General features: G+C 45.5%; 1 protein-coding gene and 1 long non-coding RNA gene across 33 annotated transcripts in view; one reads left to right on the forward strand and one right to left on the reverse strand.

The window, feature by feature from the left end:
• Rbfox2 (RNA binding fox-1 homolog 2) overlaps positions 1–21,688 on the reverse strand; it is a 243,580-nt gene extending 221,892 nt beyond the window's left edge. For 29 of the 32 annotated variants that reach the window (XR_015624243.1, XR_015624242.1, XR_015624241.1 and 26 more), the window contains 1 exon segment: positions 21,128–21,688. Coding sequence is in view for 28 of the 32 variants with exons in the window: in XM_087558172.1 (XP_087414298.1) it covers positions 21,128–21,307 (180 nt within the window). In the remaining 4 variants the exon portion in view is untranslated. 32 annotated transcript variants of the gene reach the window in all.
• LOC148004866 (uncharacterized) lies at positions 2,083–11,680 on the forward strand. Its single transcript, XR_015625734.1, has 2 exons — positions 2,083–6,944; positions 11,488–11,680. It is a non-coding gene; the product is annotated as an uncharacterized LOC148004866 (long non-coding RNA).
• Positions 21,689–21,906: the final 218 nt, after the last annotated feature.

Here is a 21,906-nt window from a genome sequence, read left to right on the forward strand (position 1 = left end):
CATTTCAAGTTTCTCGGAATAAACCAGGCTGACGCATCCAGGGCTATGAAGTGCAAACCCTATACCTGCATGGGAGCAAGGGCTTTGTATGAATTAATAAAACATGGCGAAGTCCAAGTTGTTTCTACACAGCAAACTGTGATTCCAAACTGAGGGAAAGTTTCTTCTATGACAAGGAAAGCTGAGAAAAATGAAAATGGGTGAGTCTACTGGAGGCTACACAAGAACACCCACCATCAGCACCAGTTGCAGTGCAGGGGAAGAAATCCAGGGCCTTGGAAGTGCTAGGCAAGTGCTTTACTACTGAGCTCCCCAGCCAGCCCTCAAATTGTATTAATAACCTACAAAGAGCATCACGCCACCAGCCCCACTATAGAACATAGTCCTTGAGAGATATGACAACCACACGCAGTTAGCTTTGTGAACTGGCACAATGTGGTCAGGGGAAGACTGTCTTGAGGGTGCCTGGGACACTGTGAAAACCCCCACTCTCAGCCTTGCAAGCCCTGTCCATTAACACGCCATTGCTTCTGTCTGGAATGGACTGTTCTTCCTCTCCCTGTCAATGCTCAGTAGCAGCTCCAGCAAAACGCTCTTGAGAACTCTTCGCCCCCCTCCTGCAGACACCATGCTCTCTGCCGTCCAGTCTGTTGGTCGGTCGCAGAAGCTCCTCTATCTACCATCAGCTCAGCTTTGGGAACCAAAGGCTGCTCCCAAGTCCATCTGCCCATAAATGCCAACAAGAAGACCAACCAATGAAGATGCAGATACCTGCAGAGGCTTACGCATGGGTTCTGACTCACCTGGTTTCTTCTCCGCTCATTTCCTGATCTGGACTTGGCCTTTTATAACTGTACTGTGAAATGATTCACTTGCATGCACATTCAATTTTCTAACATTACTTTCTATTTTAATCCTCTCTGCCTTTGTCCGCCCCTGTACATAAGCACTTCAACACTAAATGCATTAACAATATATGCAGAAATATGCATAAAAGCATACAGACCATAAATATGCAAAATAAGCATGGAAATACTCGATGGTCTCACAAAACTTTTATTCATCAAAATTAAGTTGACTGTGTGACACCAAACACTACAAGTGCCATTCTCGGCTGTCCTGGCAGAGCCACTGTGCCTCTGCTCTGACACATCCTACATCACTTATTTTCTGTAGCACGCACAGGTTTACAGACCCGAAGTCCTGTAGTTAGTGCTATAGGATTTTAATAAATGTTCTTGTTTGCAGTGGTGGGATGAACCTCATGAATGCTCCATAAATACTCAACCACTAAGCGTCACACCTAGCCAATGCATGCAATCAGCCCCCTTCGTATACTGCTTCACGTCAGAGTTTCAGGTATTTGGTCAAATAATCAAAACTGTTTTTAAACCTGAGGTTTCAAACTGTCCACCTTCCCATTTGGTCCTTACAGCTGGAGTTACAGGTGGTGTGAACTGCCATGTGCGTGTGGTAGTTGACCTAAGTCCTCTCCAAGAGCAGAAGGAGCTCTCTTAACAATAGGACTTTATTAAAGTCTTTTCACCAGACAACACAGACCTGGCTAGCCTTGAACTCATCTCAGAAATCCAACCGCCCCTGTGTCCCACTGCTGGAAAAAGGTATACAGCACCACACTAGGCTAAGAGATATATTCATATAGCAAAGAACAAAAAAGTACTTAAAACATTGGCAATTTTTCTTTTAGAGGAAAAAAAATTAATAAATTTTTATTTTAAATGACTCTTTTTAAGGATTTTTCAAAACAGAAAAGATTCTCACTGTAGAGATTTGAAATAGAATGGCCCACCATCAGCTCCTATGTTGGACTACTTAGCCTGTGGTGAGTGGAACAATTCGGGAAGAATTAGAAGGTGGAAGGTATGGCCTTGTTGGAATAGGTGTGACTCTGGCTGCAGGCTTTAAGGTTTCAAAAGACGGTTGCCATTCCCACTGTGTTCTCTGCCTCCTGCTTAGGGATCCAGACGGGAGTTCTCAACTGCTCTGCAACTATGTCTTTGTTCTACCGTCATGAACTTTAACCCTCTAAACCACAAGCCCAGTTAAACCCTATCTTTCTTTCTTTCTTTTTTTTTTTTTTTTTTTTTTTTTTGGTTCTTTTTTTTCCGGAGCTGGGGATCGAACCCAGGGCCTTGCGCTTCCTAGGCAAGCGCTCTACCACTGAGCTAAATCCCCAACCCCAAACCCTATCTTTCATAACTTGCTTTGGTTGTGTTGTCACAGCAACAAAAAAGTAATCTGACACCACCTATCTGAGATAGTCAAATGTCTTCCTACCTTAAACCTGAACCTCTCAAATGGTGGTCTAACAACTTATGGTGCTGTGTGAATGAGGAGGCCATAGTCATAAAGAAACACAGGTGTTCAAATATAATAACCAAAAGATTAACTCAAAATCCAACATGTAATAAACACAGTGTCTACCGTGTTCATCCACGTCACTGCAGCTTTGGCTCTGAGTATACATCATGCACACGAACATGCCTGTCAACAGACACTGCCTGAAATACCTCAGTTTAGACGGAAGCTGTTTCATGTTACAAATGATAGTGTTTTTACTGCTCTGGTAGAAATGAGATGGTTTAATCATGAAGACTTAAAAGTTCCCTACCATCATTCTTCAGAACATATCAAATTAATACATCTCTGGATTGTATTATTGGAACATTTGATTTTTTTTTTTTGAGCTGCTGACATTTCATTTTTAAAAATCATTCAATGAGCTGGGCATAGTGACATGCCTTTAATCCCAGCACTTGGGAGGCAGAGGCAGGAGGATCTCTGAGTTCCAGGATAGTAAGACCCTGTCTCTTAACCACTGAAATATCTCTCCAAAAAGAAACCGCTTTATGATTTATGACCAGTAAATGTTTCCATTGTGTACAAATTATATACATAAAACAGAATAGTATGAAAAATTCTGGGGCAACCAGAACTAGAGGATAAGATGTAAGCAGGCTGAAGACAGTTGGAACTTCCTGATGCCTGGCACTCAAACCACCAGAAGGTGAAGAGGGACACAGCCCTGGGGGAGAAAGGGCATGACTGATTATATGAACCAAAAGGCAAGCCTACCAGGCAAGCTATGTGCGCCCACCTCACCATGTGCAATAGCAGCTTGACTGTGGGGGGTGGGGGGAGATAATCAACTGTCTGCACTCTGCCTAGACTTGAAGTCCATTCCATAGGGAGAAACGAGAGGCACATGACAGTATCTGACACAGCAAGGCCAGCTAACAACCTGTATCTGAGAAGGTTGTGGGTGCAGGTGAGGAACTTACTGAAGACACTTAACTAAGCTGACATGACAGCAAACTGCCCTCTAACACCCACAGGCACCGGCCGGTTCCCCATCTTAATCGGAGAAGTTCTCCTTAGAATTACTGGTGGTGAATACAGAGACTCGTTCATGGCTACCGAGATGTACATGAACAACACTAAACGAGACGTTTATACCACCCCTCTAAGGCGCAGCGGACACTGTGGAAGAGGCACGTGTGTGTAAGAGGCAGAAGACAGAATGGAGAGCTGCACCATCCCGCTCTCTAGAATTGAAGAAAGGAAGAGCTGCACCGTACCGCTCTCTAGAATTGACAGGACCGAGACAAGCATTCACTCAGAACACATGTAAGCACCGAAGTCAGGCCCATCAACAAGTAATCAAGGAAAGGAAGGAGCTTACTAGTCCCACCCTCTACCTCTGAACTACTGCCTTTCAGATTCTGGGAGAGGACAAAAGCACTGTCTGTCTTCAGTTGTGTACCTTCTGCTGAGTCCACCAGATCCAACGGGTAGCTCCAAACCCTGTCACACGTATAGACACTAATGTGAGAAAGATGTGGGGGAAAGGTGGGGGATGATAGTAGTCGGTGTGCACTGCATAATATATGGAATTCTCTAAAAACAAATTTAGGGCCAGTGAAATGGCTCAGGGGGGAAGGATACTTGCCACCAAGTCTGACAACCTGAGTTCAATCCCTGGGACCCATGAATGAACTGACTGCTTACCTTCTCTACGTGTGTGTCATGAGTAGTTACACTAGATAGCTTCTCTCCTTTTTAATTTTTTTTTCATGTGTATCAGTGTTTCACCTGCTTGTATGTCTGTGGACTACATGTGTGCACTGCCCATAGAAGTCAGAAGAGGGCGTTGGATCCTCTAGGACTGAAGATAGAGACACCATGACGTTGGGAGCCACCATGTGGATGGTAGGGATTGAGCCCATCCTCTAGAAGAACAGCTAGTGTTCTTAACTGTTGATCCATCTCTCCAACCTAAATGGTTTTTAATGTTTTTATTTAAACTCTAAAATTCTAGGGCAAAAAGAGGTTATACATAGAAAAAGAATGTAAGTTTGTCCTTCAAAAGTTTCCATAAGGGGTTGGGGAATTAGCTCAGTGGTAGAGCGCTTGCCTAGCAAGCGCAAGGCCCTGGGTTCGGTCCCCAGCTCCGAAAAAAAGAAAAAAGAAAAAAAAAAAGTTTCCATAAGACTCCACAAAACAGTATGGTTCTTACTCTGAAAGAATCACCAAAGTGCACCATCAGCGAGCGCTCCATGTGAAAACACTGACACCCCACCCAACTCTGTACGTAGTCACATTAAGGCTTCACTCTCTTGTTTCTGGATATTCTGTCAGTGACACAGAAACTCAGCCCTGCACACCTGTCAGCTATGCTGGCTATGGTCACCTGTATCCTGGCTTCATGTGTCACAGCCCCCTAGCAACAACACATAGTCCTTGCAACAGCACTACAGTCGCCTATTAACTCACTTAACCCAATCACCTGTGAGTCAGGAACCAACATCTTCAGTTCATAAATGAAAAACTAAAACCAGAAGTAAGTAACTCGCCCATAAGACACTAAGATAAGTCACTGGAGACAGCATTTGATCCCAGGCAATCTCAAACTAGCATGAGTCTCATAGGATTTTAATACAATGTCATATTGTTCAGATGCAGAAATACATTGTGTCATCAAAGCATTACCTCCAACAGAAGTCTATGCACACATCCCACCCCACTAAAAAGTCAAGCTACTGTGCTCAGCACTCCATGATTCAAATAAATTCTGCCACTGGGTTTAGGTTAAGAGGTAAACAATTTTAAAATAAGTGTCCTGTCCCTTAGGGCCTGTTCCTAAGTAGTTACTTGGTAACTACTCACGGATGCCATCATTTCTTAAGCCACATTCTCTGGAAGGTAAGATAGAGATAGCAGTGGGTGCAGCTTCCCTAGAGATAATGACTAGACCTTCCTAACTAGGGGATATTCTACAGGTCCTGCAGAGGCCCACATCACCTTTCCCAGTGGAGACAACACTGGCAGTTTATCCCCCACCCCCAGTGGCCACCAACCTAGATCGATGGCTCTTATCAAGATCCAGAGTAATCTGAGCCACCAGCCACCCCATCTCTAGACTGCTACAGCAGGCGCTTTCCGCTATCAGGTTGCACAAACGCCTGGAAACCTTACACTGGGTGTGAAGGAAAGAGCAATAGGCGAAACAACAGAGCATCTGGTGCCCCATCTGCTTTCATTCACTGTTCAGGCAAAAGACTCAGGACATTAAGACAGAGCAAACCTGATTCACCCATTGAGCTTGGGGGAGGGGGTGTGTCACGAAGACTGTGTGAAGAGCCTGGGCTGAAGAGAGCAGGACATCCATCTAGACAGGAAGGCATAGCTCCACTGGTCTCCTTTTCAATTCCCAGATGTCTGTGATGCTGACCCTCGATGCATTCTTCCTCGTGGGAACAAAGTCTACTACAGAAACCAACTCTAAAAACAGTTCAAGTAAGGTGCAGTAGTGTATGCTTTTAATCCCAGCATTCAGGAGGCAAAAGCAGGTGAATCTGTGAGCTAAGGCTAGCCTGATCTACAAAGTGAGTTCCAGGACCATAGAGAGAAACCTTGTCTGTAAACAAAGTATAAAATCAGTTCTTTCACATCTTTAAATGCACTAGTCTGTAAAGATAACTGAGCTAGAGTTTCCTGTATATTGAATCTCACTTCCCATCATGCTGCAGTTACAGGGAGCCCATAGTCTAGGGAAGAACATCATCACCTGGGGTTCACAAACACAGGGGTGACATGTAGCTAATGGCAATTATGACTGCTGGGATAACAAACACCTCCTACCAATTTAAGCCCTCCTTTTCTCACAAGTCAACAATGGATTTTGTTCACTGCATAGCAGTGACATTCAATCATAATAAACCTGGGCACATGGGAGATGTCTGATCTACAAAAGATGTCATATGAAATAAAAGTCACTGTGGTCAAATAGCATGTGCAGTGACTCAAGGTAGATCCTGAGGACCATGAGTAACTAGCTCAATGACAAACAGGCTATCTGACCCACAGCTTGCCCCACTAGTACAGACAAACAACCTGAAGCAGCAGGCTGGGAGGGGAGAAAGCTGATGGTATTTGTCTTTTACTCCAACAACTCTGTGGGTGTCACCAGTCAAGCATTTGCTCCATACTCATGTCAAAGAAAAAAGATGCAGTGGCCCTGCTGGCCTTCGGTTGACACATGAAGAGCATGGCAGTGACCAAATGAGGCCCAGGACTAACCGCTCATCCACATTGGACAGAGGACCAAAACAAAATAATCAAATAATCGTAATTCTAGAAAGCTAATGAATAGAAAGGGGAGGGGGTGACCAAACTCACAGGAGAGGACACCCAAAGAAAGAAAAGCAGCAGACAACAGTGTTCGTTGTTAAAGAGGTAAGGAGCGTATAGGAACTGTCTCTGTGGTACAGAAACCACAAGCACCTCCACACAGTTAGCCAAGAAGAGAATGGAAAGGGCAGAAGGCAGACTTTTTATTCCTTAATCTCTTCTGTTCTGATATTAACCATAGAAATGTACTATAGGTTTTAAAATAAATATAGGGCTGGAGAGATGGCTCAGCGGTTAAGAGCCCCGACTGCTCCTCCAGAGGACCTGAGTTCAAATCCCAGCAACCACATGGTGGCTCACAACCGTCTGTAAAGAGATCTGATGCCCTCTTCTGGTGTCTGAAGACAGCTACAGTGTACTTATATATAATAAATGAATAAATCTTTAAAAAAAATGTAAAATCAGTATATCGGCACACACTTAAAGTCTTATCACCCAGTGGTCAGAGGCAGACAAATCTCTGAGTTCCAGGCCAGCCTGGTCTACATAGTGAATTCCAGGCCAGCCAGGGCTACATAATGAGACTTTGCCCTAAAGTTAATTATTAAGGACAGCAACCATTCCCCTAAGTAAACCAAGGGCTGAAAAAGAAAGCTACCTTCAGATGCTCTCAGCCTTGATGATTTTAGTTTGTCTTCCATGATCAATCTATTGATTAATGTGTTGTTAATCCATCATTCAATCAACAATAAAATTAGAAATGAGGTAAATTCTGAGACAAAACAACAACAACAAAAACCCAGCCCATCATACATACCACAACCAATGCTCTCATGTAGCTTCCGATAAATCTAAACCACAGGAAACCAAGATAAACCAAGATAAAGCCCTGATATGTTTGGCACTTGGACACACACTGGCTATATCCAACTTAAGAAAGGCACTGGAGTTCAGTGCTGGCTTCAAATACTAAAGGAAGCAACATCACTGGAAATGTTTTGAGGGCCAGGCTTGGTGGGAAATTTTGGGAATCTGAAACAAGAGGGGAGGAATGCTTTTGACAGAAGTATTGTGTGGCATTCAAGGGCAATGACGTACCTATGTGCTCCGTTTTCATCTGTCATACCAGTAATTCCTCAGGAATTACTTTAAAGGCCTCGATGAAGAGCCTCTAGATTGGGGGAAAGTCTTGTCTTGAAGCTCCCTAGTCCCACCCTTTGGAACTGCTGTAGGAATGGCTGAGGCCATTTTCAAACCCTCACTCCATGGACTCCATGACCACTTCAGCCTTCTTTAGGCAACAGGCTTCAGATTCAGAGATGTGATCGCTGAGAGATGTTCAGGGATATATACAGTTTTACCTGTTTTCAACAAGCATTTACTGAATTATGACTATTCCCTGGCACTGGCACATGGCACTGGCAAGCACACGGCAGAGAGGAAAAGCTCAGCCACCAGCGAAGGAGTGTGTAAGGTCCAGTCTAGTTTTGTAACTGGAGACTAAGCATCTGTGAGCACCGCACTCCTCAAAGCATTAATGAACACTTTCACTGTCCTTTATAAAAGCATTTGCATTCCGGTAGAGTAAAAGAAAATGCAGAACAAGTGGTGACTACAATGTACACACATCTGTCTTGAGGGGTGTGATGCTCAAAGTGCTTTTCTCAGTCCCTCGTTATGAAACTAGACCTGGTCTCACACAGGCCTTACAGACAGGACTCACTACAGAAGGGGGCATTTCATTAAATCTGAAGAATAAACTTAGAAGTAGAAAGCCTGGCACAAATCCGGATTCAGTTAAGCTAGTGTGACAATGCTCTGTAAGACTTCACAGTCACTTGGGAGGCAAAGGCAGGTAGATCTCTGAATTTGAGGCCAGCCAGGTCTACAGAAGAAGTTCTAGGATAGACAGAGCTGCACAGAGAAACCCTAATTCAAAAAAGAAAAAAGAAAACAGGACTTCACAGTTACAACATCTGCTTGGAAGTGTACAGTGTAACTGTTTTAACTCTAAGTCCCAAGTGATTTGATTCTTCTTTTTTCAGAATATTTATTATGTTTCTCAAAGATCAACAAAATACAGCTTTGGATATTCCAAATTAAACAATTTGCTTTGCTTAAAACAATGTTAGACCAGACAAATGGTTTAGGTTTGTTCAAACTCTGGAAAGATATTGTTAAAATAAAGCTAAGTTTTTATACACTGTCTAAAACTAACACTAAAGCTAAAATCCAAAAGAAGTAAATGAGCCCACCACTAAACCCAGGAATATCAAAGGCAGTCTTTTTTTTTTTTTAAGATTTATTTATTTATTATGTATGAGAACACTGTCACTGTCTTCAGACACCCCAGAAGAGGGCATCGGATCCCATTACAGATGGTTGTAAGCCACCATGTGGTTGCTGGGATTTGAACTCAGGACCTCTGGAAGAGCAGTCGGTGTTCTTAACCACTGAGCCATCTCTCCAGCCCAAAGGCAGTCTTAAAATAGACTTTAAAACTGAACCTAGAGTGACATAAAGTTAACAGGAAGCACAGATAGACACAGGGTCATCTATCATCACAGCATTTCAGCCAGTTGACAGGAATCATTAATGGCCCCTGATAAGCACCTTTCTGAATGATGCTGCCACATACAGTAACACCTTAAAACCTAAAGCCTGAAGGCAGGTAGTGCCAAGTAAACCAACTGGTCTCTAACACAGCCAGCACAGGCCAAACTGCTACAGCAAACAGACCTCCCTAGTATTTCAGGAGGCAGCTACAGACTATGCACAAGCAGAGAGCCAAAAGATGTTTACAATAAGCAGTGGGTAACATGGGCAGGGGTGGTCAAAATGTTAAAGTCTAGGGCACAGGATGTAGCTCAGTTGGTATAGTGCTTGCCTAGCCATCACGAAGCCCTCAGTTCAATACCCGTCACTGCCTAAATGGAACATAGTGGTAGGTGCTTATTTCTTTTCTTTCTTTTTTTTTTCCCCCCGGAGCTGGGGACTGAACCCAGGGCCTTGCACTTGCTAGGCAAGCGCTCTAAGTGGTGGGCGCTTATTATCCCAGCTTTCAGGAGGCAGGAAATTCACCCTTGGCTATACACCTGGTTCTGGGCCACAAGAGACCTTGTGCCCGCCACCCCAAAAAAAGGAATACCTAAAGTCAGATGCAAAACCTGAATGTGACCAGCAATACCTACCTCACAGTCTTCACTGCTATTAAAGTCTTCACTGGCTTATTAGGAGACGTGAATCAGCCTATGGCATCAAGTTCCAATACACCATATAAACCACTCAGAGTACGGCAAACACCAGATATATGAAACCTGCCTAGCACGCCACCCCATTCTGGTAACCAGCTGCTTCTCTACCTCGATCCTGGAGAGATGTGCGTACAAAACCCAGTGGCACTTTCGAGAGAAGGATTACTAATTCCCAACAAGCTCTGCCAAAGCTCCCCGTGTGAGAGGCAGTCATTGTGGAGATCTCCTGAAGTTCCAACAGTCTTGGTCAAACCCACTCTGCCCACCACTGACAGTGACAGTGCTCCTGTTAGTGTCTACAGTGCAAGCCAAGGAGTTAAGCAGTGTGCTGCTGAGAACCACCACGATTTTGACAGACTGTTCTCAAGTCACAGATCCTACCACCCATCCCATAGAAATCAAGTTGAAGCAGTAAAGGTTGCCAGAGCTACACATCCAGCCTATTTGCACAGGAGATGGAAACTTGGAAAGGGAGAAGCTAAGCATAGACCCACAATCCCTGTATCCACCAAGATTATTTCCAACCCTCTAAAGAATTTCTATGGAGCACACTGAACTGCAGGAAGAAAACAGAGAGAACAAGAAAGCAAACTTAAGGCTGAAAGCATGAGTGTAAAAGTCCCAGGAGATGGTTGGTGATCTCTGCAACTAGCTCCATGCACCGAGGCAGCTGCTTTTCTATGGACCTCACCAAGTTCCTGGGAAATGGAACCAAAGTCCTCTGTCTCTGCTCATCCCCAGAAACTAATCCCTAAATGAGACTCATATAGGCCCGCTTTGGAAAACATTCTGACTGTCAGCAATTAATGTCCCCTCCTCCAAACATCTGCCAATATGAAGAGGAAAGGGCTCTCAAAATAAAGCAGTTGGAAGAACTTCCCATAAGCCTCTCTGTTCCTTAAGTGTTCCAACTTAAGCCATGGCTGGAGGCCACAGTGGGTCCCCACAGCCCTGTCTGTAGTTCCTTTAGCTCTCTGCTAATACCAGCTCTGTCCCCTGTTCTTCCCACAACCACTATCACAATGACTGCCTCCAGAGCAAGATGCCACCAACCCATCCCTCAAAATGATCACACTTTGCTTGTGGTGTTTCAGTTAGGATGGGGGTCAGGGAGAATCAATGTAGCCAGAAAGAAAAATAAACAGAATGTCTCCTTTAAAAGCCAAATTGCCAGACAGGCAGTGGTGACACATGCCTTTAATCCCAGCACTCGCACTCAGGAGGCAGAGGATCTCTGTGAGTTCGAGGCCAACCTGGCCTATATAGAGTGAGCGCCAGGACAGCCAGGGCTACACAATGAAACCTTGTCTTAAACAACAAAGTCATACTGCCTGAGCCATAAATTATAACACAAGCCTTAAGTCCTAGCACCCAGGATGTAGAGAAACAAGTTTCAGGCCAGCCTGATCTACAGAAAGAGTTCCAGGACAACCAGGCGGGTGGGGGGGGGGGGGGGGGAGCACGCACGAGCGCAATCCCGAACCTATCTCAAAAACAAACAAAAATAGTCATATGCCTAGAATAAACCTAGGAACCAGGCACATACAAGAATGTTACTAGGTGGGCTGGAGAGATGGCTCAGTGGTTAAGAGCACCAGTTGCTCTTCCAGAGGTCCTGAGTTCATCCAAATGTCCTGAGTTCAATTCCCAGCAACCACATGGTGGCTCACAACCATCTGTAATGAGATCTGATGCCCTCTTCTAGTGTGTCTGAAAAACAGCTACAGTGTACTCACATACATAAGATGAATCTTAAAAAAAAAAAAAAAAAAGAATGTTACTAGGTACTTGGGTCCTTAAAAAAAAAAAAAGCAGGGGAGAGGGGCTGGACAGATGGCTCAGCGGTTAAGAGCACTGGCTGCTCTTCCAGAGATCCTGAGTTCAATTCTAGCAACCATATGATGGTTCACAACCTTCTGTAATGGGATTCTGTTGTGTCTGAAAAGAGCAACAGTGTACTCACATAAAATAAATCTTCTAAAAAGTCAACTTTAAAAAAAAAAGGGGGAGGGGGGGTTAGGGATTTACTTCAGTGGCAGAGTACTTGCCTAGCAAGTGCAAGGCCCTGGGTTCAGTCCTCAGCTCCAAAAAAAAAAAAAAAAAAAGGAACAAAATTGGTTTAACATACACAGCTCAAAAACTCAGTTTACTTCCTTGGAAAAACAGTTTTTAAGTCAGTCAATCACTATCTTAATTCAAGAATATTAGCAACTTTGTGATGGTGTTTATCGTGAATACTCAACTGAACTTTTTAGAACAAGACAAGTCAAAGGTGGCTCTGTGGCTGCTCTCACTCCTTCCCTTAGAACTTGCTGCATTGACTCCATCTAAAAAGCCAGGCACCATGGAGCATGACCACTAGCCCTCAGGAAGCACCTACTATACTAACTGGGGAAGGCTGGAAGCCAGGAAGCAGGCCAGGGTTAAACAGGAACCAGTACAAGTAGCTCGAAGTTAAAAGCAGAGGGGAGAACAAAGGCCAGAGAAAAAAATGTTTGCAAAATTCATCTATGAAGTATCCCCAAAGCTGAGATTTCAAAGAACTGTGTCAAACTTCCTTACTTCCAAACATCCCCAACTTGAGTGATCTGAAAAACAAGCACACTGTGTAAATGCCTCTGCTTACTCATCCTCCCAACCCTCACTCACAGCTAGAGGGAAGGTCAAGGTCCACAAATGAGCAGGTAATTCCAGTGGCAATGGTGGTGATGTCACTCAGCCACAACCCTCCACAGTCTCTGGGCAGCATGGTAAGAAGACAGGCCAACTGTTTGCTACAATGAACCCAACATGGTAGTTCCAAAATCCCCCGTTTTCCTTAACCTACTCTTACAAAGGCGCTTTTACACTACACATGTGCTGTGAATTAGTATCTGAGCACAGGAAACCAAGTTTCAGGTTGCTGTGCCCACCCGACACATGTGGCAGTTCAATTCCACCCCAGCTTCTGTTCTTAGAAAGTCTTTTCTCACCTCTAACCCTGATACCAAAAGAGAGATTCAGTAACACAGAGCATGCAACACCCAGCCTTCACAGGAGCTGCAAGGCAGACCAAGGGCCAGACCCTCAGGGAAAATCTGGGGAAACAATTAAAGCCATCTGTGATCCACAACTGAGAACAAGACAAATATTAACTCCTACACGAACACAGTTGCTTGGCCACTTGAGGCAGGTACAGTATTAATCCTATGACCCCCAAGAACTTCTCAGTCTAGGCAGGAGAGGAGGGGCAGACAGTGACCAAATGTTAATATATAAAGTCCTATAATGGGGGCTGGGAAGATGACTCAATGGGGAAAGTGCTTGCCACACAAGTGTGAAGACTGGAGTTCAGATCTCTAGAACCCACGTAATTGCCAGTGGGTCTGGTAGCCAGCCTGTAATCTGAGCTTGAGGAGGCAGAGATGGGGAACTAGACCCCCAACAAGCTCACTAACTAGACTAGCAGAAAAGGCAAGTTCTGGGTTCAGCAAAAGACCTACCTCAGTATATAAAATAGACAGCAACCATGGTAGACCACAGACATCAATTTCAGGATTCCAAACCAGCATGTGCATCAATGAGCATACACATGTGCCAACACACATACACATGTTCACACATACACATGTACACACATGTATGCACACCAAGAAAACACAACTACAAAAACCACAGACACTGGGTAGATGGGATAATCAACACTCAAGCAAGTCTTGAAGGCTGGGCCTTGGGTTTGGAGATTTAGCTCAGTGGTAGAGCGCTTGCCTAGGAAGCGCAAGGCCCTGGGTTCGGTCCCCAGCTCTGAAAAAAGGAACAAAAAAAAAAAAAAAAAAAGAAGGCTGGGCCTTACAAATAAGGGGTAAGGAGCAGGGAAAAAGGCACAGAAAGAGGCGGGAGTTCTCTGAAATAGAACAGAAACAAAGTGGAGGAACACTGCAGTCAGAAACCACAAGTCTCTAAATGTGGACATGGAGGCAGAGTGTAGAAAAAGAAGGGGCTGGAACTCTGGGCCGGTGTCAGACCAGAAGGACCCCGGTAGGCCCAACAGGGAATGGACTTAAGCCTGGGTCAAGCACAGATTCCAGCAATATTTTAAGCTGAGTTAACAGCAGATGAGCTTTTGGGGAATCACTATCAACAGTCCGAAGCTACGTTGAAGGCACTGAGAAAACAGAGCAAACCCCATTCAATTCCACAGACCCGAGTGGCAACAAAATAAACTAGACAGCAATCAATCTACTTGGTGCAACATAGTTATCCAACAAACATATGTTCACTGATCCCAGGTTGTCTGAAGCGCACTCACCTCCTCCGAAGGTTTCCCGACTCTACAGAATAGCTACACTACACTTAGCACCAGCAAGAACCAAGGTATTTCAGTAGCCTTTGCTTGTTACAAAGAATGAAGACTTCCCCTCACAGGAGACCTCAGCCAGGTTCATTCTCTTCCTCCCCCTGGATATTGAGCAAATGAGGTTTCCCAGTTCAACACAGCACTCATCTCTAACAGTCCCCAACTCTGGCACTTAATCAATCGGAAGCACATTAACCACTCCATGCTGATCAAGCAGTAAGCAGGAACTTCCTGAGTGCTGTAGAGCAGGACATAAGGAGAGCTGGGAATCAACATTTAGCACTGACAGGCACTTTAAATAATCTCAGTTACTCATTGTAGTAGCTCATAAGCATTAATTCTCCCAGGTTACAGATGTGTGTGCAAGAACTCAGGACCTTGCCAAGAATTGGTAAATGGAGAAGCCAGGTCTCAAATGCAAACAGGGGAAACTCTGAATGGCATTTACTATACCATCTGTAAAGTATATAGATAACAAATGTTTATACAACAAGTTTGATAATAACCCTTCAAAGAAGAGGTAACCCTTTTAAAGTCTCAGATAAGGGAACATTCATAAAGGTCAGACTCAACTAGATGACAACAAATGGAACCTCCAAATGCTGCTAAAAAGATCACTCCCGGGTTGGGGATTTAGCTCAGTGGTAGAGCGCTTGCCTAGGAAGCGCAAGGCCCTGGGTTCGGTCCCCAGGTCCGAAAAAAAGAACCAAAAAAAAAAAAAAAAAAAAAAATCACTCCCGAACATTAACACCCAAAACATCCAGGCATAGGAACAACTTAGACATTAAGAGCACTGGCTGCTCTTGTAGAGGACTAGAATTCCATTTCCAGCACCCATATTGTGGGTCACAATCCTCAGCTCCAGGATACCCAACAGGCACACATGTGGTATGAATACATACATAACAAACAACCATACACACAAAGTAAAATAAATCTTAGGCTCAAATAATCAAAACAACTTGGCCATATTGCATAGGAATTTACCCCCATACACACTACCCTTGGGGTTCCTAAGATGTCTGGGTAGGAAATGCCCTGCTGTTCCCTCCCTGTCTCAGTTGATTTCCCAAACCATTTTGCCAACCCAAATTGCAGAAACATGTTCAGGATTCACATGGCAGTTCTGATCCGATTTGTCCCAATCCTGGCTCAAGCAGCTTTACACTACCCTCCTAACTAGATCAGCATCGGCCAATGGACTTATTCAAGCTCATCTGCGATGGATTAGATAATGAAACCTTAGCCATGTAAGCTGCCTGCTCCTGCTGGGGCAGCAGGGGAAAAGAGTAAGAAACTCAATACTTGCAGGGCCACCTAAACACCACATGCACTGGCCTGCCTCTCTCCATCTGTCTGCTCATGCTCCAGGGGCCGCTACACCCTTTCCAACAACTCTACGGCTCTTTCCTTCCTACCTCTACAGGAAGTTTACATGCACCCCAGAATAAAGGTGTTTATGATATTGTGTAAAACACTTAACAAAAACTCAAGCAAATCCACTTACTAAACAATTGTTTCTGTAATTAAAGCCCAACACACACTAAAGGCCGGAGAGATATCAGACTAGCACGTCACTAGCACCATTAAAGTGCGTGTTTAATGAAGGATTCAGCTTTTCTTTCCCCCATCCTGTAATCTTGAGGCCTGTCTGCACTAGTCTGCCTTATAACAAAATGAAAGTTTGATCTCTAGTGAGCTTAGTGTTGCATTCAGATGTCAGTGTGATAGAGAAAAGAATCACTAGATGGTTAGAAGAGGGGAGGGAGCCCAGGCACAGTCCCCTCAGCCTGAGCCGCCCAGAAGAATAATTCCAATTCTACTTGTAAGTCAAATACATCCCCAGGTTTATATTTCTGGGTTCCCATGTCACATATTAAAATAAAATTTTTTGAAAATTCTGTGATTTTTTTCTACGCCTCAGTTTTTTCCACCTAAAAATGTTCTCCCAAAATTCAGAGGATATGGCAATGATGGTACAGCTTTAATCCCAGCACTCAGGAGACAGGCAGGCAGAGTGAGCTCCAGGACAGTCAGGGCTACATAGAGAAACCCTATCCTTAAAAACAACACAAAACAAAACAAAAATCAGTGGACACTGTAGCACCCAATGTAACAGTCTTTAGAAAGTATGAGGATTGAATGAGGTTGTAAGGGTGGGGTTGCTGAGATAAACCGATTACATCGCTCTCACTTTCTCCACCCTTGATGCAATGATCACCTCGTCAGATAACCAGAGGGTATTATCTGCAAGCAAAGAAGCAGACCCTCACCAGGCCTCGAACCTTCCGGTACCAACTTGGACGTTCACAGCTGTGAGATATAAATGCCTGCTACTGAGCCACCCGTCCATGGCATTTGGTTATGGAGCCTGAGAAAACTAAGGCAAATAGAAATCAGGTTTAAGTCATTTAAGTGAGGCATTGCCCATGAAGCTATCTGGAAGGAAAGCACGTTACTCAGGAACATTACTGAAAGTAGCATGATGCCCAGCTTCAGAACCAAAAATCCAAACGAGGGTCCCAATACCTTCCTAGAAGGAAATCAACCCAAAAATGAGCCAACAGAAGATAGATACTGAATTCAACAGGGTACCTGGAATCCCTTCCCCGAAACTTCCCTAATACTAGAGTCACTAAAAAGTGAGCTACACCTGATGGCCAAGATCTACAAGGCTGACAAGACAGCAGGCCTGCCTGGGCCATAGTGTAAGTTCAAGGCCAGCCCAAGCAAAGTAGTAAGATACTGTCTCAAAGTTCAGAGTGAAAATGGGGCTGGGGAAAGAGCTCAATGGTGGAGTGCTTGCCTAGCACGCTTGAAGGCACTCTTGACTCTCCAGTACTAGAGACAAAACAAAATAGCACAGCTCTCACAGACTACCAAGTAGCTCAGTGGTAGGGCAATTACCAAGCAAGCACTAGGTTCACTCTCCAGCATGCCTATGTTTACAAACATACTAACACACACGTACATGTACATACTTGTTCACACTGCTGAACTCACGTAGCTACTCTAGACTGATGACTACGGTCAGAAGCAGGCACCACGCCACAAAATCACCACATACCAACTCTTCACTGCCATAAAGACTTTTGCTTAAAGTTCTAAGTAATAATTAAGACTCGCCTTACACAGCAGCCAAATTCCTAGAAAGTTCCATTAGAACACAATTTCTGATAATGACATTGTCTGACAGGATGCACGTGTGGTGTGTTTGGTAGACCCTCCATGTCATGTGTCTCAGCTTGATGAAGTCAGATGCACTTAGCTTCCCACAGCGCAGTAACTATTTCCAGGCTCCATCTTAAATAGCTACATTTCTCAACCCCTGCTTCCCTCCAACTGCACAGTCCAAGTCTCCACCCTCCACTCTCTCCGGGCTGGTAGACTCTTCTCCCCTCGGGAGGCTGATATGTTCTAAAAAGCACTAAGTCTTCCTCTCTCTCCCCCAGGTTCCTTCTGAGCCTAAGGCTTACAACACAAGCCAGACTCTCTGGAGTCCCAGGACTTCACTTTGGAAGTAATGACATCCAAAAGTTTAGTGACCCAACCAAGACTCAGCCTTGGAACCTAATTTAGGGTTGTAGTTCCATTTAGTAAGTAGTCTTGGGGAATTCAATCTGTCAACTACTGTATTCTGTTAAAAAAAAAAATTAATCCTTTGCATTTTTAAGGTACTGAATAATTTTGTGATGCTTCCTTCACTCAGGAATCTCATGATTAATTTAATCCCTAAGTTTTTTGTAAGTGGCAAATTTCAACTTCAATTTAATAGACATTGGACATTAATTATAAACCCAGGTACTATAAAGAATAAATAAAGGAAATACATTTTCTTCCTTGTGGAAGCTTACTGTCTAAGGAAGTAGGCACAATAAAGCCTCTAGTGACAATAAAAGGTGAAGCCTAAGTACAAATAAATATACCAACCAGCATAGCTGAGTCTAACTAGCACCAATTATGCTGTCGGGGAAGTTTAAAGAACCAAGCTATGACTTCAGAAAAACCCCAGCTGTCTTCAGAGATGAGAAACAAATACACGCTTTAAGACCAATCCACTAAAAAGCCTATATGAAGATAAGCTAGCTGCAGACGTAGAGCCTGCGAGCCCTTCTAACTTGCTGCTGGCATCTCCTGAGAAGACCCATGCTGCACATTCTGACCCCACTACCCTGGCCACCTGGTCAGCACACCAAGCTACTGGTCTCCCGATGCCTCAACCCTCTTCCCTAAACCACTGAAAGGCCTGAATCCTCTTCCCTAAACCCTCTAGAAGACCCTCATCTTCACTTCAAAGGTCACCTACAGAGAGAACTTCCTGAGCCACCTCTAAGCTTCTCTATCCCTTTCCCTGCTTAATTTCTCACATGGTACCAAAAACTGCTGATTTGTCTCTGTCCATAGAATAATATCCAATAAAAGTAGGGTTTCTTTATATATCCTGTAGGGTTAAAACAGTGCATAAACACCACCAGAAGCAGAGGCAGAGATCTGAGGGTTCAAAGCAACGCTGGTGGTCTACACAACAAGCTCCGAGAAAGCCAGGACTAAAAAGAGAGATCCTGTCTCAAAAAAAAAAAAAAAAAAAAAAAAAGTGTCACAGCTGCTTGATAAACATTACTTAAATAAGTATTAAACACCTGCAGGTTTTTTGTTTAACTTTTCATTCATTTGTCCCCTGCCCAGGTCACATGCACAGTTAAGCAAAGGGAACTTGACTTACATTTCTAAGAAAGCAACCTAGGAATTATTTTAAACAAATACTTTTCTAAATAAGAAAGCAGAGGCCTCCAAATACGGGTTTTCCCCAGAACAATACGGCTAGTTGAAAACAGAGGGCTAAGTCAACGATGACATAAGTACCTAAGTGACATGGAGTAAGACGCCTACAGTAACAGCTGGGCATGGTGGTGCATGCCCATATAATCTCAGAAATCTACTGGGAAGGTAGAAACAGGGAGACCAGAGGTCCAAGAGTTCAAGGTAATCCTCAGCTACTACAGGGAGTTCAGACCAACCTGGGCTACAAATAAGACCATGTCTCAAAAACAAAAACAAAAACAAAAAACCACCGCCAACAACAAAAGGTACAATCATAAGAATGTAGAAAGGGAAATATAAAGACTACCCACAAATATACAGAGTAAAATAATTCTCTGTGGGATACTTCTAAGTTATCCAATTGCACCCCAAGGGCCTAATTCTCTCCTTCCTCTGCACATCCCAAAGTCCCTATGCACCACTCCACTTCCAAGTTTTACTATCCTTGGCCAACGTGAAGGCAGTCAGCAAATAATAGGCCCCAGGCAGAAGAAAGGGAAAACAATGAGAACCCACGATTAACTAAGCCTGACATAGGGGGAAAAGGTGCGCAGATGTGTGCACACTCCAAGTGAACACACAACACCTCAATCCAGTGGTCCCTCTTTATCATCCACTAAGTCTCCCCATTCTTCCTATGGCTTTCAGATTGACCTAACAATCCCTCTGCCTGACAGACTTCTAAGGGAAATAAAAGCCAGCAAACAAAAGGATTCAAAAATAAACACCCAGGGAGTCCCTTTTGCCCAAATCAACAGAGGTAACAGAATGGATTCTGCAAAGGAGGCAAGAGGCACACAGCAAACATGCCAGGTTTTAAGTACAGCTCCTTCCCTGCCACAGGAAGTCAGACAGAGCACGGGAAGTCTCTCATCTCAGCACTGCCGAGATTTCCAAGAGTGGTGTAATGGAGAGAACACAGGAATTGGAATTAGAACCAGCTAACTGGGTGGTTTTAGGCAAGTTACTAGTTTTCTCTGGACTTCTAACTCCCTATCTATAAAAATGAGCTGTTAAAACACGCTGAAACTTGAACACACCCTTCCCTACCACCACCACCACCAAAAAAAAAAAAAAAAGATACAAAGTATTGACTCTTCACAGAAAGTGCACATAAGTCATTCTGCATAACTCTTCCAAGTGCTGGAACTGATGGAAAAGATGATAAGGTGTCTCTGGCCCCTTCCATCTCTAACATTCTATGGTTCTAAAAGAATTAGAAAGCATCCCATTGCTGCTGTGAGCCTCTCCATTTCGTAGCCAATATTTTCTAAAGAGACCAAAGCCTAAAGCCTAAAACGACTCATGCCCTTCTTCAAACTAAGTAGTAACCGCCAGTATCAATCTTTTGCCATTTCCTACCCTCATCAGTCAAGCTTACCCTTGAGGCCACAACTCAGAAACCAGTCTCCTAACAGCCCTATAAATTTTCTTTTCTACCCCAGGACACTAAGGAGCTACTCTGCAGCCTACGAATGTAGGATGCAATGATTTAAGCACTGGAGGAGCATGCCTGGTGTCTCTCTCCAGACTTAATAACATGCTGCACAAAATTGAGACTGAGCATCACACTACCAAACTCCGCGGACTTCTCAAGACTGCTCGAGTAACTGATTGAACCCACAAGCTAAGCCACATCCCCTTTCGGGCTCTCTCCAGGAGTTGGCTGGCTTTTCAGTCTGTCCTCCACATGCCGCTCTCCCTTTCCTCATCCCAGTGTGTGCCCAGGGTAAACCAAAAGGCGCCCTTCTTCTCGAGAGCTTTCCCACCAGCTTCCCTCGCTCTCAGCTCGACCCAACAGCTCTCCTCTGGACAAATAGACACAAAGATACCCCAACTGCTCAAGGAACTGAGGACGGGTTTAAGAAATGGACTGCATCCCGATCCTGTTCAATCGCAACTCCAAAGGGAAAAATCCCACTCCCTCTCGTTGCCTCCGGGCCCCCTTAGGAGCCCAGCCCCTGCACCGGGCCCCAAGCCCACTCTCCAGCCAGGCCCACCCGGCGCCCCGAGGCCCGAGCCCACCGCGGCCCTCCGTAACCGGGCGCCCGTCCCGCGCGGTCACCTGCATCCCTTCGTCGGCCGCCTCCTCTGTGCGTGGCCGCTTGCTCAGGCCGGGCTCGGGTCCGTCTGCCCCCGCTCCGGGCACCGGCAGCTCCACCTCCGACTCCCGCTTCATGCCCCGGGCGGCAGCGCCGGGCCCGAGCTGAGGCGGCTGCTGCTGTGCCTGGCCGCCTTCCGCCATCCGCCCGCGCCCCCTTCGCCACCGGGAGCCGGGCGACCCGCGACAGGCCACCTCCCCCTGGGCCTCGGTGCGGACAGTCGCGACAGGCGGGCGCGCGCCGGCCCCGCCCCCCGCGTGCGTGTGTGCGTGCGCGCCGGTCCGGAGCCGGGCTTCGGCTTCGGCTTCACTACCGCTCCGACTCAGGTTATGGCTCCGGCTTCGGCCCCGACTCTGGCTTCTGCTCCGGCTTCGCGCCGGCCGCTCGCTCGCTCGCTCGCTCGCTCGCTCACTCACTCACTCGCTCGCTCGCTCGCACGCGCGTGCGCCGATCCCTCTGTCCCTTGGTCCTTCGGTCCCGCGCTCCCTCACCACTCGCCGGCTGTGCGAAGAAGGGGACGGCCTGGGCTCCCAGCGTGGGGAGGGCTGTTTATTTGGGAGGAGGAGGAGCGCGAGGCCGCAGCGAGCTGACTGGTCGGGATCCTCCGTCCCGCCACTGTGGCAGCGCCGGGAAGGCGGGGAGAGAGAAAGGAGAGAAGGAGGGAGGAACCTGGATGTGTGGGACTCGGGCCGCCCGCGCGAGAGGAGGCTGTGGTGAGGGGGCGTGGCTACGCCCCTCGGCA

This window comes from Rattus norvegicus, chromosome 7 (genome assembly GCF_021556685.1).
Source record: "Rattus norvegicus strain SHRSP/BbbUtx chromosome 7, alternate assembly SHRSP_T2T, whole genome shotgun sequence".
NCBI lineage: Eukaryota > Metazoa > Chordata > Mammalia > Rodentia > Muridae > Rattus > Rattus norvegicus.